This window comes from Aptenodytes patagonicus, chromosome 13, assembly GCF_965638725.1.
Source record: "Aptenodytes patagonicus chromosome 13, bAptPat1.pri.cur, whole genome shotgun sequence".
Classification (NCBI taxonomy): Eukaryota; Metazoa; Chordata; class Aves; order Sphenisciformes; family Spheniscidae; genus Aptenodytes; species Aptenodytes patagonicus.
Window position 1 is genome coordinate 13,512,169 of NC_134961.1, and position 17,259 is coordinate 13,529,427.

Consider the following 17,259-nt stretch of genomic DNA (forward strand, 5'->3'; position numbering starts at 1 on the left):
GATTTCGCCCACTACATGCACCATAAGATGCTTAACTGGTGTTCCTAAGTGCTACCATAATGCAAGTCATTATTAATGAACGCTGCAGCAATTAATTGGTTCTTTGGTACGTAACATAAAGCAAGATACCAGATACCTCTGGAGACAGTGATAACATTGCAAGCTAAAGCGGTTTATCCTGTTGTGACTGACAGAAGTTTATGACACTTACCACTACCGTTCCCTGCAGACACTGTGTACAGCAGGGAAGTTGAGTACTGTGGTGCCTTGATTTTTTTGTTATTTCTTTAAGAACTTTATTCCTGTGGAAGAGCAGGGCAGGGAGTGACAAGCATTATAGCATTGGTTGTAATTAAAACAAGAAGCCAAAGAAGCTGCTGCAAATACAGTTTCACACATGTGCACATGAACAGAGTTAATAAAACATGGAGATGTTCTGCTGGTTCTTTTTCTATTAGCTGCTACCACGGCTCTTGTCCATGCTATGACAGCATGTTCTAACCCCTCCACTAACTCACTCTGGGAACAAAATTTAAATACATTCTGTGAGGAGACAAAAGGATGTTTGAGACCATGTGGTCTCTTCTCCATTTTCAATGGCCAACACCCAAGCCTCCTTTGAAAAGAAATCGCAAGTCACCATTCGTAATCAAATCTCAAGGCCTTGATATTCTATTACCATGAGAGATTCTTCCCATCCAGAAAAGGGACAATGAACCATCTTTAAATTATTTTCCGTGGCAAGATGTTAACTTTTAAAAAGTGCATTAAAAAGTACTTTCAGTTCTTTCAAAGTGACAAACCAAAGCCGAGCAGATGGCAAGCACCCATACTTGATAGCTGGGTATAGAAAGTATAGTGTTTGTAAAACTAAACAGATAAACTTTTATTTTTACCTGATCTCTCTCTTTTTTTTCATGGTCTTTGGCATCTTCTGGATTGCTTTAATCCTTTCACTGGTGGACATACTTGCAAGATTTCCAACTAACTTTTCCTCTGCATAAAACCCATGAAAAATCCAAATTTTGGGATAATAATACGGTAATTCTTATACAAAGTCTGAAATGGATATAACAACATTCCCCATTTTCACTGCTACCAAGATGTGGCAAGTTCTGGGACTTAATAATACTCCCCAGAATATCCTCAGCTCTGTCAGTACTCTAATACACATGTAATAAGTAGTACAATACTGAATGTTAAAAAATAAATATCACTTGTCTGATGCTTGTTTAATGTTAATACAAAGAGCTGCAATATAAAGGAAAACAAAATACTGACGAACTCCAAGATTCTGGTCTATTGCTTGATCACTGTTTGATAGTCACATTTCCATGATGACTTTAAAGCTAAACTTTTGTTTTATTTATTCTGTAATTTTAGTTGAAGTTAGTGCCCAAACTTAGCACTACCTATGAAATAGACAGAACTGTATTACTTGACAATCAGGCTGTTCTCACATAGTTGGAATTTGATGCTAATTCCAGACACAGTGGCTGAAAACAACCCATTAGCTGGTCAAACAAATTCTAATAAAGAATTTAGCTTTCCTTTCTACAAGTTAACACATATCACACTGCACTGTGCTTCATTTATACTCTACTAGCACACTAAAATCCCATGATAAAAGATTAATCGCTAGCATTAACACAAAACCAAGTTGTTCCCATAACCACAGAAAGACTGTACATGCAATTCTGCTGATAAACCAAGAATAGTATCAACCACACCATACTTGTGCAAGATGCTATTTAATATTGAATGACTTATCTAAACTCCTACCTTCTTTGCACACTGGATCTGTTTCAAACAGGCTGGAAGAAGTCATGGAGATCTCATCAGGTGGTCTTCTGTTGTGTCTCCAAATAAAGGCATCTAAATAACATGCACTGTTTAGTAAGCCCAGATACTCCTGACAAATTGACTTAAGAAATTCAAATTTCACTTTCACAGAAACAGCTTAAGAGTATACCCTTCAATCTCACTACCTACATGCAAACATACTCCCCCACTCACTTCTTTCCTGATCATGCTTGATGACCATATGCAATTTTTCAGATACATGCTGGAAAAGAGGTGCTGAGCCCAGTCTTCAACTGTCATGGAAAACTTTGTCATCTAACCCATTCATAAATACGCACATTGATTATTCAAGACTTTCTTCCTAGAAGACAGGTCCTTTCTTTAAAAATCCTTCCACTGATTTCGGAGGAATTGTTTTAGAATCACATTCAATCGTGCTGAATAAGTTATATGTACTGGACTCCCATTTCCCTGGGGCCAAAATGCAACTGTTCTCTCAACCTTCTTTCACCCAATTACTCAAACACAAGTGACTATACTCCTTAAATCCTTCGTCTTCCAGCTATGAAGCAGATGAGTTTAGCCACAGCTTTCCTTGCCTCGCCTTCCCAGCAAATGGCCAGTCTGTGCAATGTTACATCCCCCTTTTGAGCTCGACCCGCTAGTGTGGAAGGCCCCAGCTGAGTGATGCGCCTGCTAGTTAATGCACACGTTGCAGGCTCCTTCACCATATTTACTATTTAGATCTAATGGTCCCCTGATGTTAGCGTCACTTCCGCTTTGAGCCAACTTCCTTTGTAGCAATTAAAAAGAATCAGAAAAAGCAAAGCATCTGTGCCTCCTTGTGGAGGTACTTCTTGAACTTTCAGCACTCAGACATTTATCCTCTACTTGATTGTGTTGGAAATGCACTCTCTCCTTCCTATCAAGTATTAAAAGCCATGCATGATAATTAATGTTTGGAACTGTCCTATTTCTATGGTCACTCATGGGGTGAGGCATTTCCAGTTACCAGTAAAATCGTTGCTTTTTAATATGAATACAGGATTTTGCCAAATCAGATCTTAACTTAAAGACTATGTTCTTAAAGATGAAAAAGAGAAAAAAACCAAGAATCTCTCACTTTGGGGGGACAGAGAGATGGTTCTTTCAATGCATCTAGGTAACCATTCCAGAAAAGAACTCTTAATTACATTCCAGAAGCAGCAGACAGGAACCAAACTGATTGTAACAGAAGAAATTACACCACATGGGAAGAACAGTTCCTACCCAGAACATGAACAATAAACTACTATGCTAGCCTAAAACAGAATTCAGATTATACTATTCCAGACCCCCTGTATTTTAATGAATATAAATCTCTAATTACTACTATAGTCTAGAATTTACAGAGAGACAACATACTGAAAATTTTACTAAAGACAGTCTCAAAAATGCATCCTATCCTCCCCTTATTTCCTCCTACAATGAGTATCTTCAGATAACTGTGTAAGTTTGTTTTATGTTGACCCACTTATAGGGAGTTTGGGTTAAAACGGGTAGGCATTATATCTTTGATTGCTCAAGAAACAAAGATCATCACCTTCAGAAAGATATTGGAAAATTCAGCTACAGCGATGTAGGATAGTAAAAGAGAATTTATGTTTTATGATTTCTTTTATTACATGAAGATCTTCATACCTGAACCAGAAGGCTTTTAACTATTTATTATTTTATGGAGGGCGAGACTGACATTCAACCCAAACCATTCTATGATTCAATATTCTGATGCACCACAATCCTTACGTCTTACCTTCTGATACACTGGAAATTCTGTGGGTATAGGGGCGATCCAGCAGATGGAAGGTAGAAGGTGGGCTGTATGCCAGTTCTGGCTCAGGCTCAAAGGAAAGATTATCTGTTGAAGGGAATCAGGATTATACAGAAACTTGTATACTGCTATGGATTATTTACACACACAGAATATCAGCCCTGTTGACCAAATACAGCTCTACTGCAAACACAGCAGTATATCCTATTAACAGAACTCCTATATCTCACTCCAATGTACATCCCAGTATTCAATGGCTTATACGGTCCATACAAGTCAGTATTTACCAATCTGTTAATACAGCAGAGAGTCCATGGATCTGTTAATATAACATCTGAACTACTTGTAGGAAAAAAAGCCAAAAAACCCCACTGCCACCACGTACAAATATATAGAGAGTTGAGCCTTCCAGCACTGCATGACTCCGTCAGGACAGAGTAAGCCATTACTTGTTCCAGTGTTTCTGTAAGCTGTTCATATGAGAAATCACATACCAGTGGAATTTCCATACGGACTTCTCCTTAGGACATTAACTCTTGGTAAACCTTCGCTGTATTCAGAGCTATGTCTCATGGAGGCCATTGGTATGGCCAGAGGGTAATTCTGTCCTCTTTCACTGTGTTCTCCGTAGGAACCATATGGTGAAGAACCATAAGGGCTTTGCTGAAAGAACAGATTCTTTTGAGAATTCCTCCTGTGTGAGCAACAAAAAGGAAAACCTTGAGTGCCACAAAAACTCTCAGTAGACATCCTTAATGAATTGTTACCTATCATCATTGAATTTGAGTACATTATAAAACAAACTCTGATACTGAGAGGTATTTTGTATTTAGAACTCCAACATCATAATTTTCATTTGGTCATCAACTGAATTAGAAAGATTGAAACTCCTCTCCACCTGAAGTTAGCTTGGACTCTACCTAAACAGGAATAACTGCTTGGAAAATGAGGACATCCAAGGTTATAGCACATTGTGAAAATTACTGGAACTAAAAAACGTCCATGATGTTATGCCATAAATCCTAAAATACATTAAACTGATAAACGCATCTAACGTGTAAAAACCAAACATGCCATTTCTCTTGAACGCCACCTTCCTGATAACAGCTTTAAAAATTTGTGTCTGAGAATGCAAGCATAAAGGAGGGATTAAAAGAATTCCACAGATTAAAACTCTGGGAAAAAAGTTTCTCCTGCATATAAATAGAGAATTTAATTTCTTATGGCACAGTCATAACAGCAAAATTAAATAAACTCACCTTCTATCAATTTCCAGTGTCTCTGAGAAGTGGTAGTCCGGATTTTCAAAGGCTTCATTGTAATGATAAGACATGACAAGTCCTTGGTTTGAGGGATTAAATCTTCTTATTTTTGTCTCTACTGCTTCATTAATAAGTTCACAGGAAGACTGATTACAGACCTAATTACAAAATAGAGGCATGTACATACAAAATGAAAAGAAAGGAACTTCATTTCAGCATCTTAGAAGATTTTGCCATCCTGCTAACAATTAACATGAAACAATATAAACAGGAAATGGTTCTAACTTAGTGCTATTTACCATCGGGAAATTAGGGTCCACCAGAAGCTGCAGGTAAAATGGGAACTAATATTTCTCTATAGTAAGCTCTCTACAAAACTAAGGAACTGGAGTGCCACATGAAGTCTTCCCCAGCACTGACAATGAAGCCAGGTTTTAGAAGCATGTTGAAACATTAGGAAGAAAATAAGTTCTCTCTTTCCTCCTCATACAGGAAAAGCCAAATATACAAATTTTCTCCGAGTACTACGTTTCAAAAACCAAAGAGGAGATGAAGTCTGCCCACTTCCTTACTAGCAGTGGCATCTTTAAGCCTTAGTTGTGAAGAAGGGACCCACCGCACCACTGCTATGTATAGAGCTGACATTATTTAGAGACCCACTCTTAATGAGACCTCTTCTAATGACTTAACGTCTCAATCCTGTAAATAGGTTTGGGTTTAGCTTTATTTCTCAGAGTGCTCCATTTTAGTCTTAAGCAAACCAGACTTGGTCAGAGTTTAACGAACGAAGTCCAGGTAAGTCAGTGAAAAGGGACCCTTATATTAGAAAACCAGAATCCAAAGTAAAAAGGCAGTTCTTGCAATTAATCAAAAGTCATCCTCAAAATTAAAAAGGAATGAACTTTTAGCATTTGTTCTTAAATGCACCATGACAAGCTTGACCATCTGGCAAGCTATTCAACAACAGGGAAGGAAAAAAACAAACGATAAAGGACACATCTGGCAAAACCCATCAGACCCTGCTTTTATCTCAGCTCTGCTCCTAGAAAAGCAGAGCTGGATCTCATTAAATGGTATGGTCTCAACCAACTTTTCTGTCTGCAGTGGTTTTTATTTGCAATTTCTACTGCAGCAAAGGAAGTATCACATGAAGAAAAGTATCTTCAAAACGGATACTTGTACAGCGTCTAGTTTCTGAAGGCTTTTCAAAATCTTCTCATTTTGCCAAAAGAAGCTCTTAAATTACTATTGTGTCATTTACACACCTAAAGATCTTGGAAGACAGTCTAAAATCTTGCAGTGTGACATACAGTTGTAAAACACTGCCCAGGTTTTGCACACTGACTTGCAGTGAGATTTGCATATAAACGCAGGTGGTTGATTGAATTTGAAGTCCTACATTTTAATCAGAACATTGTCTACACTTTCATTATAGCATGATGAAGCATGCTGTGAGGCCCATGTCTTCAGCAAACATTCAGTAAAAAAGCATACCAGGCAATTTGAATATATCGTGCGTCACCCATCCCTTCTGTAAATAGCAGAATGTGATTACTGTCAACAAGAAACTGTAAACATAGTCTCCCCTAGGTGAAACGGGTCTTTTCAGGCAACAATGTCACACCTACAGAGGCAGAGTGAGATTCTCATGTATTCAGAAAAGTAATCAGCAGAGCCTCCTCCCCTTATGTCCAAAGAAAATCAATAAACACCCCAGGAATCTTACATAAAAGTCACAGGAAGTTTAAATCTCCTGAGAGGTAGGTTTTCTTTGATGGGAACCACTTAGCTCCTGATGATCTTTTGAGAACTAGCTTAGAATATATCTGAAGTTTTATACAAGCTCTTCAGGAATTAGTACATTCTGTCCTTATACTCCATTAAAAAGCATGGAAACAATTCTTGAAAAAGATAATCATGGTCTTCTGCAAAGAGTTGCTTGGAAAACTAAATTTCCCCCTATAAAAGTGTTTTACATTTCAAACTGTAATGAAAAGCTGAAGAGGAAAAGATTACCTTCTCAGGGGAAGAAAATTCTCAGATAGTTCTCTTTGAAGAGTGTGCAAAATTACATTTTTCTATTTTTTAACCGGTTTCCCAGGAACCCAACTCACTCAGACTCAGCCATCCAGAAAGCTGGGAAGCCTGCCAGCAAGGCAGCTGGAAAACTGACCACTGAGCTAAACAGCTCGTCAGCTTGCCTGGTCTTCATTCAAACTGTAGAGAGAACAGGTATTTTGATGGAAATGTCAGCATTACCCAGAAGCGAGCTGGTAGGAAGTAACCACCAGGTCTATCAACCAACTTGCTGAAGTGCAACCAAGCAGAAGAAACAGAACAGTCTGACTAAAAAATAAATCCACTTCTTTCTCTTACTCATTTTAAAGACCTCTAGGCATATCCATAAAGGCTTGCTAAGACACTCAAATAAGCCCAAGACAGACTGTCTGTTGGTTCCATCATTATCCACTTTATTTCCTTTGAGTCTTAAGATGCGCTTTATGCCAGGATTTCTGTGAAAATCCACAGGGACATTAACAGTCTACCACTGAACCCAGCATCTGAAGCCACTCTGTTTTTTCTCCACTCCCAAAGTTTTAAGGGTTTTAAATAAATTCCCCAGGTACACTGAGGCAAATTCAAATCTTTGCATTTCGTTCCTGAAAAAACTAGAGATTTCCCTCTTGCTACCTGAGAGCATTAGATCCCAAACCTTGAGGCATTTGGAGCGAGCAAGAACATGAACATGGATAACCCATATGTTTCCTGACTGAGGCTGCAGTCACTCAAAGATTACTATGCTACCTGGTCCATAAATGCTCTCAGGTGGGATGGAGGTGCGTATGAGCATACATGCTCAGGGTGTACGGGTGGCACACCAATGGTGTACAGGTAGCATGCCAATGGTGTACAGGCGGCACACCAATCCACCCACTTCCTCCATCTCAAGCCCAAAGATCATGAGAAACTCTTCTTATCAAATCAGATGCCTACATTATAGGTTTGGTTTGGGGTTTGATGGACTGGCAGTTTGTAAGTTTCTGACCAGTCACGGTTCCTTGGAAAGAACCTGAAGCAGGTAATGCTCAAGCTAAACCACCTCGTTCTTCTTTTTGACCTATGATGGGATGCAGTAAACCATAGTTCCAGGAAAAGCTATGAAATTTAGACTTAGCTTTCCCTTTAAAAAGTTATTTTCCAGCAGGAAAAAAAATAAATAGCTGGAGAACAGAGGTCATTTGTGAAAGAAAGATAAAAAGCAGGAGCTTGACAAATCTTCTCTTTGCAGAGTGGTGTCCATTTGTTGGACAACACTTTGGATTTTGGCAAGCAATTAGACAAATCTTGTGTTCCTCCTCTTAAGAACAGAAGGGTTTAAGATCAGTGGATTTAATAATCATCGATATGTAAATAAGTTACAGGATAAGCGGAGAGTGGGTGTTTTCCGCTTAAATCATTCGACACACAGTATAATGACAGAACAGGAAACTCCAAGCAGTGCAGGCTCATTCTTCTGGATCATTTCCCAGAAAAATAACTGCCTTCACATCACAGACCAACAGCCTCGACAAAATATTCCAGGTTAGTTTTATCCATTCCTGTACAGGTAATTCACTGCTGTAGACACTAATCCTCATTTAGAATATAAATCAAACAAACATGAATGTCTTGCTAAAACAGCACTTTGTCCTGGTATCAAGTTTCAGGAAAACCACTTAGACCTTCAAGTCCTTTACCTGCAATCCCTCAGTAAAAAGGATTACATAGAGTAAATTATACTTACACAAATCTTGAAGAGGAATGGAAACAGTAAGTCCCAGAACTACATCATAGTTGACTTAATAGTGTTGAATGAAGGGAATAGAACTCATGGAAGAACTGATTCAGAAGGTTGAATGTGCTCTATTTCCTTACGGATCTTTTAGTTTTGTAGGGTACGACTGGACAGGGCTTCACTGTTACCTAAGTTATTTTTATTCATTAATCCCTGTGCTGTTTAACATGTTCCACACAGCTTCATGCTGAAAAAAATCAGATTGATTTCTGAAAGCCAAAAGTGAGTTTGAGAGATAGACCAGAGTTAAAACTAGATTACATGCTGTATCAGCAACTAGGTTCCAGTACTGACCACTACTCTTCCACTATCTCAATCCCAACAGCTTCAGCACTGCTGCAACAAACCAGGAAAGCCTCTCAGAAAATCTAAAGAGCCTGTGAATTGTGCTAATCAAACAGTACACTCAAGAAAACCTGATCTTTAATTGACATATTAGTAATGAGACAAGCGTGAATCATACACGGAAGTGAAAGTCACTTACCTCTTACGCATATTGCCAAAGTACCCAGTTTGAACTGACAAAGGCCACCTCTTACTGGCCTTCCATTGTGTTTTTATTGATGTCAGCAGGGTCAGTTACAGGAGCCAATGTCAATTTTGTTATTTTAGACCTTCAACCAATTTCAGCAATGTAAATTGTACCTCTGCTGCAAAAGATGACATGTGGTAGCACTAAAGACTCATCTGCTTACTACTGTATAGGCAAAGGACAGACAACCAAATTGGAAAGGGAAAGGAGAGAGTGACAGCATCCCCATTACAGTCGCAATGCTGCTGTCTCTCCCAACAGCTTCTTGGATCCCGAGCTCACAAAGGAAGGTATTTCCTAGTCCTATAGTGCAATGCTACCTACCAGAATTCAGATCCCATCCTCCCTGTCCCCCCAGCCCTTCTTGGTGAGAGTGAGGTGCAGAGTAGCAAGGCAGGCTGGCAGAAGCAGGCAGAATAGTGTCTGGCTGACACAGGGGAACATCCTACTGTCAAGACTATCTTTGCCCTCAGCTGGCTGCTCCCATTGCCTCCGGCTACTGCTTCAGCATCATGAACTCTACTCCTTATTTGCTCTTTATCCATTTTTTTACACCTACTCACTTGTTTGCCTTGCCCTTTCCATTTAACATTCCTCTTGTAATCTCCTCCCCCCCCAATATAGTAAGATTACAATATTTTCATCCTGTTCACTTCGTTTGCAAGTTAAATCCCTTCTGTCACCTGTGGCTGCTTAAAGGCTTCTGGAGAAGGACTGCCAACTATTTCCTGTTTGCAGCGTCTCAAGCAGGGTTTTACTTCTTCACCTGAGTTTAGATGCCCTTATTATAAACACGCTCCTGAAACATTCAAAACATCGTTATAACATATAGTTAAATTTTAGTGTCCAGTAAAGTGTCGTAAAGATGTGGCACACACTTCAGAGTTTTTGCTTAATGGCAGCGGATGAAAGTTCAGATACTTCATTAATTCTGTGAAATTCATAGTCCTCTCCCTAATCTACCACATAAATCCCTGCTCTTCCACCCAAAAGGCCCCATGGGATCACAATTCTTATGGACTGAAGTACATATCACAGTGATTTTGCATTATCTAATCCCTTCCCCAGAGAATCCCTTGAGAGCAAGTCTCTTTTTGTTTGCTGCTTTGTTGCTTTTATTTTCTTAACTCTGACCACAAATTGCAAACTTAATCCATTGGGAAAACTATGAGCACTGGGTAAAGAGGAACAATCAAGGATATATAACTACTAAAATTAGAAATAGGGAACTGAAGAGTAAGAACAGTATACCTGGCAGAGAGAGGAAAGATTATCAAGAGTAAGAAACCGTGAACAGAACTCTGCATTATTTCTTTAACACTTGAAAGACATTACCTAGTCTGACCATTAAAGGGAAAAAAAGGCTAAGGCAAGAATCAGTTCGTGTGAGTGCAAGTCAGTCTTGTGACTAAATTTCCAAACTACAGACTATCACATTCTTTGCATATAGCAGGACTAAATCTTGCTTTGCAAAACAAGTTTCTTAAGTCTGTCTATTCACCAACATTACCAGCTACTTGTATTTGAAGGAAACGTCTGGTTACAAGAACAAGGAAGCAGTTTTTGAGTACCTGTTTGGATTAGTTTTCTACTTTCAGGGGAAAGGCAGCCTACCACAGCAGGTCTATTAGAGGCATGAGATACTGTCTACTAGAACAGTTCTAACGTTTTGCCTTAAAAGCAAGCTTTGCTTATTCTTTACTTGCAATGGATACCTATCCAGTTTAAATGCAAATTTCAAATTATACTTTAATGAGTAGTATCAGTTACAGGAGTCTCATTCACAGGTTCAATTGGAAAAGCTTATGAAAACTACACATATGGTCATTTCAGATCACAAACAGGGTTTTAAAGATACACGATGTTGTTGAACTAAAAAAGGGGCATTGTTCTGTTTGTAATTTCTAGCTTAACTTCCTGTTAGGATATTGTCATCTCATTACTATTTGCACAAGCAGCATTTAGATGACCCTGAGGGAAAACAAAAGCTATTCACAATATTCTAGCAAATCAACTAAGAAGCTAGGAAATGGCTGGGGGGAACCAGTCAGAAGAAAAGAGCCCCAGTTTTGTCACAGGTTTCTCCTAACTCTTCAAAATTCTTATATGCAGTTTTCAAATTGTTGGACAAATAATTTCACATGAACTAAACACTTCTTTTTCAGACAAAATACAGCTACATTAAAATGCAGTGTAACATGTTAGTACATTAGGGTTCTATTCTACAATCAACATACAGAATCTATGGACTATACAAGTCACAATTAGAGGCTTTTTCACAAAAACGTGAAAGAGGACACCGCTGTATAGTGCTAGTTCTTGTTATGTCAGCCCATACAGCCATACCACACCACCTCACCACTTTACCACTTTCATGGTAAGAATAAAAGTCCTCCCAACAAGCTTACTGGAGGGAGGGTGAAATTGAAATTGATTGCTTTGGGTGGAGTACTGACATATCAGCCTGGAACAGATGCCATTTCAACTACATTGCTTAGCACCAGCAGCCCGCTGCTATCCGTATCCCGTGCCAGAGCTGTGTCGCACGGGCAGGGACTGACAGGGCACCCACACTTGAACTATCACACCTTGAACGTGGCTCTAGAGCTACTGACATGGAGCAGGATCAGGCTGCTGTTGGTCCCAGGACTTGCAGAGGAGACCGCAGTGACAGTAGGTCAGTGGAAGCAGAAGTTAGCACAGCTCCCATGCAGTACCACGGACTGCTTGCAGGTTTGCTTAACTAACAGAGCATTACTAAGGGACAGAGACTTAGCAATAAAATCTTGGATGTATAGATTTGGCTTTTAGATATATATTTAGTCTTCTGCATCAAAACATTTCAACCTTTGTAGGTTAGGGCATAAAGGATGAGAATGAAGAAAAAGAGAGTAGTATTTAAATAGTATACCTGTGTGTTTTGAGGGAATGACAGAATGATTGACCACAAAGAACATGAATACTTAAACCTGAGATTTTCCCCACCTATTTAATACAAAAGTACTTCTGGCTTCCCGTTACCTATTGTAACACACAAAACTCACAACCTGCTATTTGGAAAATGCAGTACCACATTCATTCACTAGCTAGCAGACCCCAACACGCAGCCTACGCCAAAGCAAAAGCAGATGTCACGCTGCAAGCTGGTGATCCCAGCAAGGCTGGTGCAACACCTTGCAGACTGAAGTGTGGCACACTGGCTAAATACACCAGGGAAGGATGTGGCTGTTAATCCCCCACGGGACCAACCCTTCCAGCTGAAGATAGCAGAAGCTCGCATGTGACTAACGGAGCGATAAAGCTGTGAGGTGCCATGCAGCAGGGCTGATACCAAGGTCAGGGCACCGCTCTCAGGGGCTATTTACCTCCCAGATAGCAGAAGCCGAGTACATCTCTGAGCACGCATGCAGTCCAGCCCTAACACTTCTATCACTCTAAATTAACAGCGAGCATTAGTAGACTGCAGTCGCCCGTCAGGCAGTTCGGGTGACTCCTCCAGGCCAGGCGCACGGAGAAACCACCTTCCAGCCCCACCGTCGGAGAGCTGGCGCAGACCCTGCTCGGGGCCCGGCAAGCTCCAGCCCCCGGCGACTGCGCCGCTCCTCGCTGCCGGCGATCCCGGCCCTACCGACCGCTGCTGAAATCGCAGAGCCGCAGCGGCGAGGGCCGTTGGAGCAGCCCCAAGCCCCGGAGGCGCCCGGCCCCGGCCCCTTACCTGCCTGCCGGGAGAGGGCTGCCCGGCCCCGGCTCGCCCGCGCCAGCTGCCTCGGCGTCCGCGGTGGGCGCCCCGGGAACCGGCACCCCGCCCCCGTGGCGACTCCTCCCGGTGCCCCCGGTCCCGCCTCCGGCCCTGATGCCGGGGGTGCCGCCGTGGCCGCCCGCTTCGCTTCCCTTTCCCTGCCCCCGAACGGGCTGTGCACGGAACTGCACCCCCGCGGAAAGGGGGAGCTGGAGTCCTGCTCTGACAGCCCAAAGAGAGAAAGGAAAACAACAAAAAAAAGTCCTTTTCGTGTTACCTGCTATAGAACACGTTGCTTTATTTCTACTGGATCCCCAAGACATTCATTCAGTCTCCTTCCCTTCATGAATTAAAACATGCTTTGCTTCTGGCCTGGGTCGCATTAACACCACAATAAAAGGACAGAGAGAAATGGTTTTCAGACACATGATGTGTTACCTTTATCCCTGGATTAATCATTTGTAGAGCAGAGATAAAGAACAATCTTAACCTCACATATTTTCATTCGTATTACAGGAAGGCTCATCTAGGGGTGAAAAAAAATAGTTCACGGTAATACAGGCAGTAATTAGCAGCTCCTGCACGGGGAATTTAACACCAGCCCTGTCTGTTGGGCCCCACATTCAGTTTGAGGATGCTTCTCTGTTCAGAGGACAGCATTAGCCTTCGGGAAGGGCACTGGTAACACAAAGGTGGCTGGGGTTCTATAATTCTGTACAGTATTAGCAAAAAGGAAAAAAGTAATGGGCAGAGTGGTGCCTCTTGCAGGAATTTCTGTCCCAAAGCAGCTCAGCAGGGATGCCTCTATTACTTTAACTACTCTGTAGCAGCTGGATGTTGCCAGCTGGACTCAGGGTTACCCCAGCACACCCACCACACAATAGTCACTGCCAGACTGGTGCCCAGTGCCCTTCCCGACGGCTAATGCTGTCCTCTGAACAGAGAAGCATCCTCAAACCGAATGTGGGGCCCAACAGCCACCACTGGGACAGGCACAGGTGAAAAGGGAAACAGGGTAAGGACAAGACTGGCTCTGCTGTCCCAGACCTGTGCTCTGCCCATTACTTTTTTCCTTTTTGCTAATACTGTACAGAATTATAGAACCCCAGCCACCTTTGTGTGAATACAGCTTGTTACACCATTTTGGCATATTTTATCTCCCCAGAAAAACACACAGCCACTTCCAGCAACTATTCCTAAGTAACTTCTCTGGTCAGCAAGATTAAAAAACAAACAAACAAACAAACAAACGAAAAAGTCTTTGGATTAAAGGTACCCTCGCTAGCCAGTGGGGAATTGGTAACAAATCAATTTGCTCTGTGTTCAGAAGCTGTGCTGTTGTAATGGTTGAGGATCACTTTTGCCAAACGTCTAGTGCTTTTCCAGCTCCTAAACTGGGTAAAACACGTCTGTCCTGTACCAGACGCATTCAACATGGATTTAAGTAAAGTTTTCTAATACTACTTTAAGATTACGTTTTGCCCAAAGCAACATTCCTGGCATGACTGCAGAGAACTTGTCTGCAGATCTCTTGTACTGATCCAGGAGCTGCCTGCACGCTGCACAGGCCACAGCACAGGGTAGTCGAACACAAGATCGCCCCGAAATTAAAACGATCACTCAGAACTTCCCTGAATGTTTAGAAGTGTTTTTGAACTGTGGCATTATGAAGAGGAACCATAGGAAATAAAAAGTGTCCCAGAAACACATGGTGTTACTAAATGTGACAGACGGATCTCCAGCATCACGGGAAACAGTATATGGCACTGGCTTCCATGCTCAGCACAGACTGAAAACTGCTGCTTTTGTGAATAAGGTACATTGGAAAAACAATGCACGAGAGGAACCTGCCACAGTCCCTGCGTGTGACTGTTGGGCTCTGGCAGAATCATCCATTCTCTCCTTCTCAGCATGCTTGTCTTCCTGTTTTCCCACCTGGGATTGCTGTGATCCATAAAATTCATTGGAACATTTCCAAGTGTCTAAAAAGTTTTCTCGACTGAAAAAAAGAGAGAATAGAGAATGTTCTCACAAAATTCCTGGGGAAGTCAATCTTGTTTCAATTCCTCCTATCTTTATTTAAATTTGTTCTCATGGGGTCATTAACCCAATACTTTTCTAGCACATGGAGTTTTGGAAAGAGTCTCATCAGCAAGTGTATTACTCACCTTTCTTCTTTGTATTCTTAGTGGTAAGAAAAGGAACATAAATAAAAAGTAAAACTGACACCCCAGATGACACCCCTAGGGAAGTCTCACACCATAAGTATTCCTATTTAAGGCAGAACTGGCCCTGCTCTACGTTCACAGACAAATACAAAGATGGCCCACGCTTGGTTGGCTTCAAGGGACCAATAAAAGCGGGTACGTAGGCTCTGGTGATGCAATACACACTCGTATCTGGCATATGAATCACAAACTTAGCATGAACGCTGAACAATACTAAACAATTTTTCAGGAATGCTACTGAGACATTTCAATTTCCATCTCCTGAATTTTCAGGAATGATCAACTGGAAGCTGTTGAAAGGAAGCCCATGAAACGTGACGCTCAACCAAGGAACCAAAACCACCCGTGTAACGGGCTTCACTGAGGTATCCAGCTCTGTTACAAACAAGCCGATCCTGCATGCTCTCAAGCTGAAGCACAGCCCAGCCTCTCGGGAGAGCAGCAGACAGTCATGCAGCATCAGCCTTTGCTATACAAAAAATCCCACCTGGGAAAAATCATCCTGGAGATCTGTGAAAAGAAGAAGGGAAAAAAGCAATAGGCTTGAATTCCTACCCTCTTGTACTAGCCTCCAGAGTGACCCATTGAAGGACGAGGGCAAGTTACAGCTTATTCTCATGGAAAAATAGCTAAAAAACATATTAGTTATTTTCTAGACACTCTACCAGCATGAAGGCAAGAACACCTACAAAGTGGTTCTTTGTTTTTTTTATAGTTCAGTGCAATAAGGAAGTCCCTGTGCTTTAATTCCATGTCTCTGTATTTCACAATTCCCCTTAAGATACATCTTTCTCTTCCGCCAGTAATACATCAACTTACTGATCATAAACATGTACATCTAAATTACTTTGAGAACTTACACTTTTATCAATAACATTTTATGATTTTATTTTGAAAACTGATTACCCACATAGATTCTGATTGCTAATAAAGCAATTCGAAAATCACATACCTGAGCTGATGACACACTGGTGAGATAAGTTACTAAGTGTGCTCATTTATGTCCAATTCAGCATTCTGAAACCTAACGATGACTTACTTTTAAAAGTACTGCAGAAAGTGGATGACGAATGTTCAGAAAAATCTGGTTATCAATTTAACTACTGGTAGCATACAGTCAGAAACTCTGTAAATGCTTTTTTCCCCCCCACATGTAATACTTGAAACTACTGGAGGTTTCATTTTCTTTTTCATCACACATGCTGTTATTTTCACACTAAAGGCAAGAATTATTCCAAGAAATAAGTCTCAGGGATGTTTACTACAACTTAACATGAAAAACACTGTTTCCTCACTGTCAGATGGAAAAAAGAGATCCAAGCATCTACTGACTTTCTTTGCTCCAGTTCGTGCTCAGTTTTCACATTCAAGGGTAAAGTTGTGTTGTTTCCACTGCAGCCCGTGTCACTGGATCCGCTCACTCAGAACAGGCTGGGGAGTTTGGGCCCGCAACCCAACAGGAGTTGACCAAACATCAGTTTGCAAGAGATTTTTACAGCACCTAACACCAGCATGGACATTTAACAGTAACAGAAGACATCGAAACAAAGCCTATTTCTAAGCCAAACATCTGTGAGAGACACCCGGCAGCCAGAACACCCCACCGCCCTGCACGTGGGGTCCTTGGGCCTCGCCTCATTCTAACGGAGGGTGGTCCACTAGTAGCGTTTACATCCTGCTGTGTTTCTTCACGGTATTTTTAAAGAAAGCCCTGGGCAACAGGAATAAAAAGACTCTCGTGTCCCCAAACCCGAAACCCTTATTTTAAACCTAGCAGTTTAAGGATACAAAGCGATGCCATGGAGGGAGGGGCGCCAGGACTAAAGACAGGGAGCTCGGTGCAGGACACAGCAGGCCCTGCGCGCCTCAGCCGCTCCCCTCGCAGCGGGGCGACACACGCCGCGCCCTCGGGAAGCCCCGCGCTGAGCCAGGGACAGCTGCGACGCCGGGGAAGGGGCCAAACCCCCGCCGCAGCTCCTGCGCCCCGCGGCACCTGCCTGGGGGGCGAGCGCGGCCCCCCTCGCCGCCCCGCCCGCCGGCTGCGGGGAAG

At 41.8% G+C, this 17,259-nt stretch overlaps 1 protein-coding gene across 2 annotated transcripts in view; it reads right to left on the reverse strand.

Moving 5' to 3' along the window:
* Positions 1-13,580, reverse strand: part of TMC5 (transmembrane channel like 5) — a 28,319-nt gene extending 14,739 nt beyond the window's left edge. Inside the window, exons 1-7 of one of the 2 annotated variants that reach the window (XM_076350983.1) lie at positions 13,259-13,580; positions 4,873-5,033; positions 4,108-4,307; positions 3,596-3,700; positions 1,783-1,875; positions 897-996; positions 212-302 (exon numbers count right to left, since the gene is read on the reverse strand). In XM_076350983.1, the coding sequence (XP_076207098.1) occupies positions 212-302; positions 897-996; positions 1,783-1,875; positions 3,596-3,700; positions 4,108-4,307; positions 4,873-4,946 (663 nt within the window). In that variant the 5' untranslated portion in view covers positions 4,947-5,033; positions 13,259-13,580. Of the gene's footprint in view, positions 1-211; positions 303-896; positions 997-1,782; positions 1,876-3,595; positions 3,701-4,107; positions 4,308-4,872; positions 5,034-12,957; positions 12,987-13,258 lie in introns of those variants that run through there. The other variant, XM_076350981.1, reaches the window with a different exon arrangement.
* Between the last annotated feature and the right edge of the window lie 3,679 nt (positions 13,581-17,259).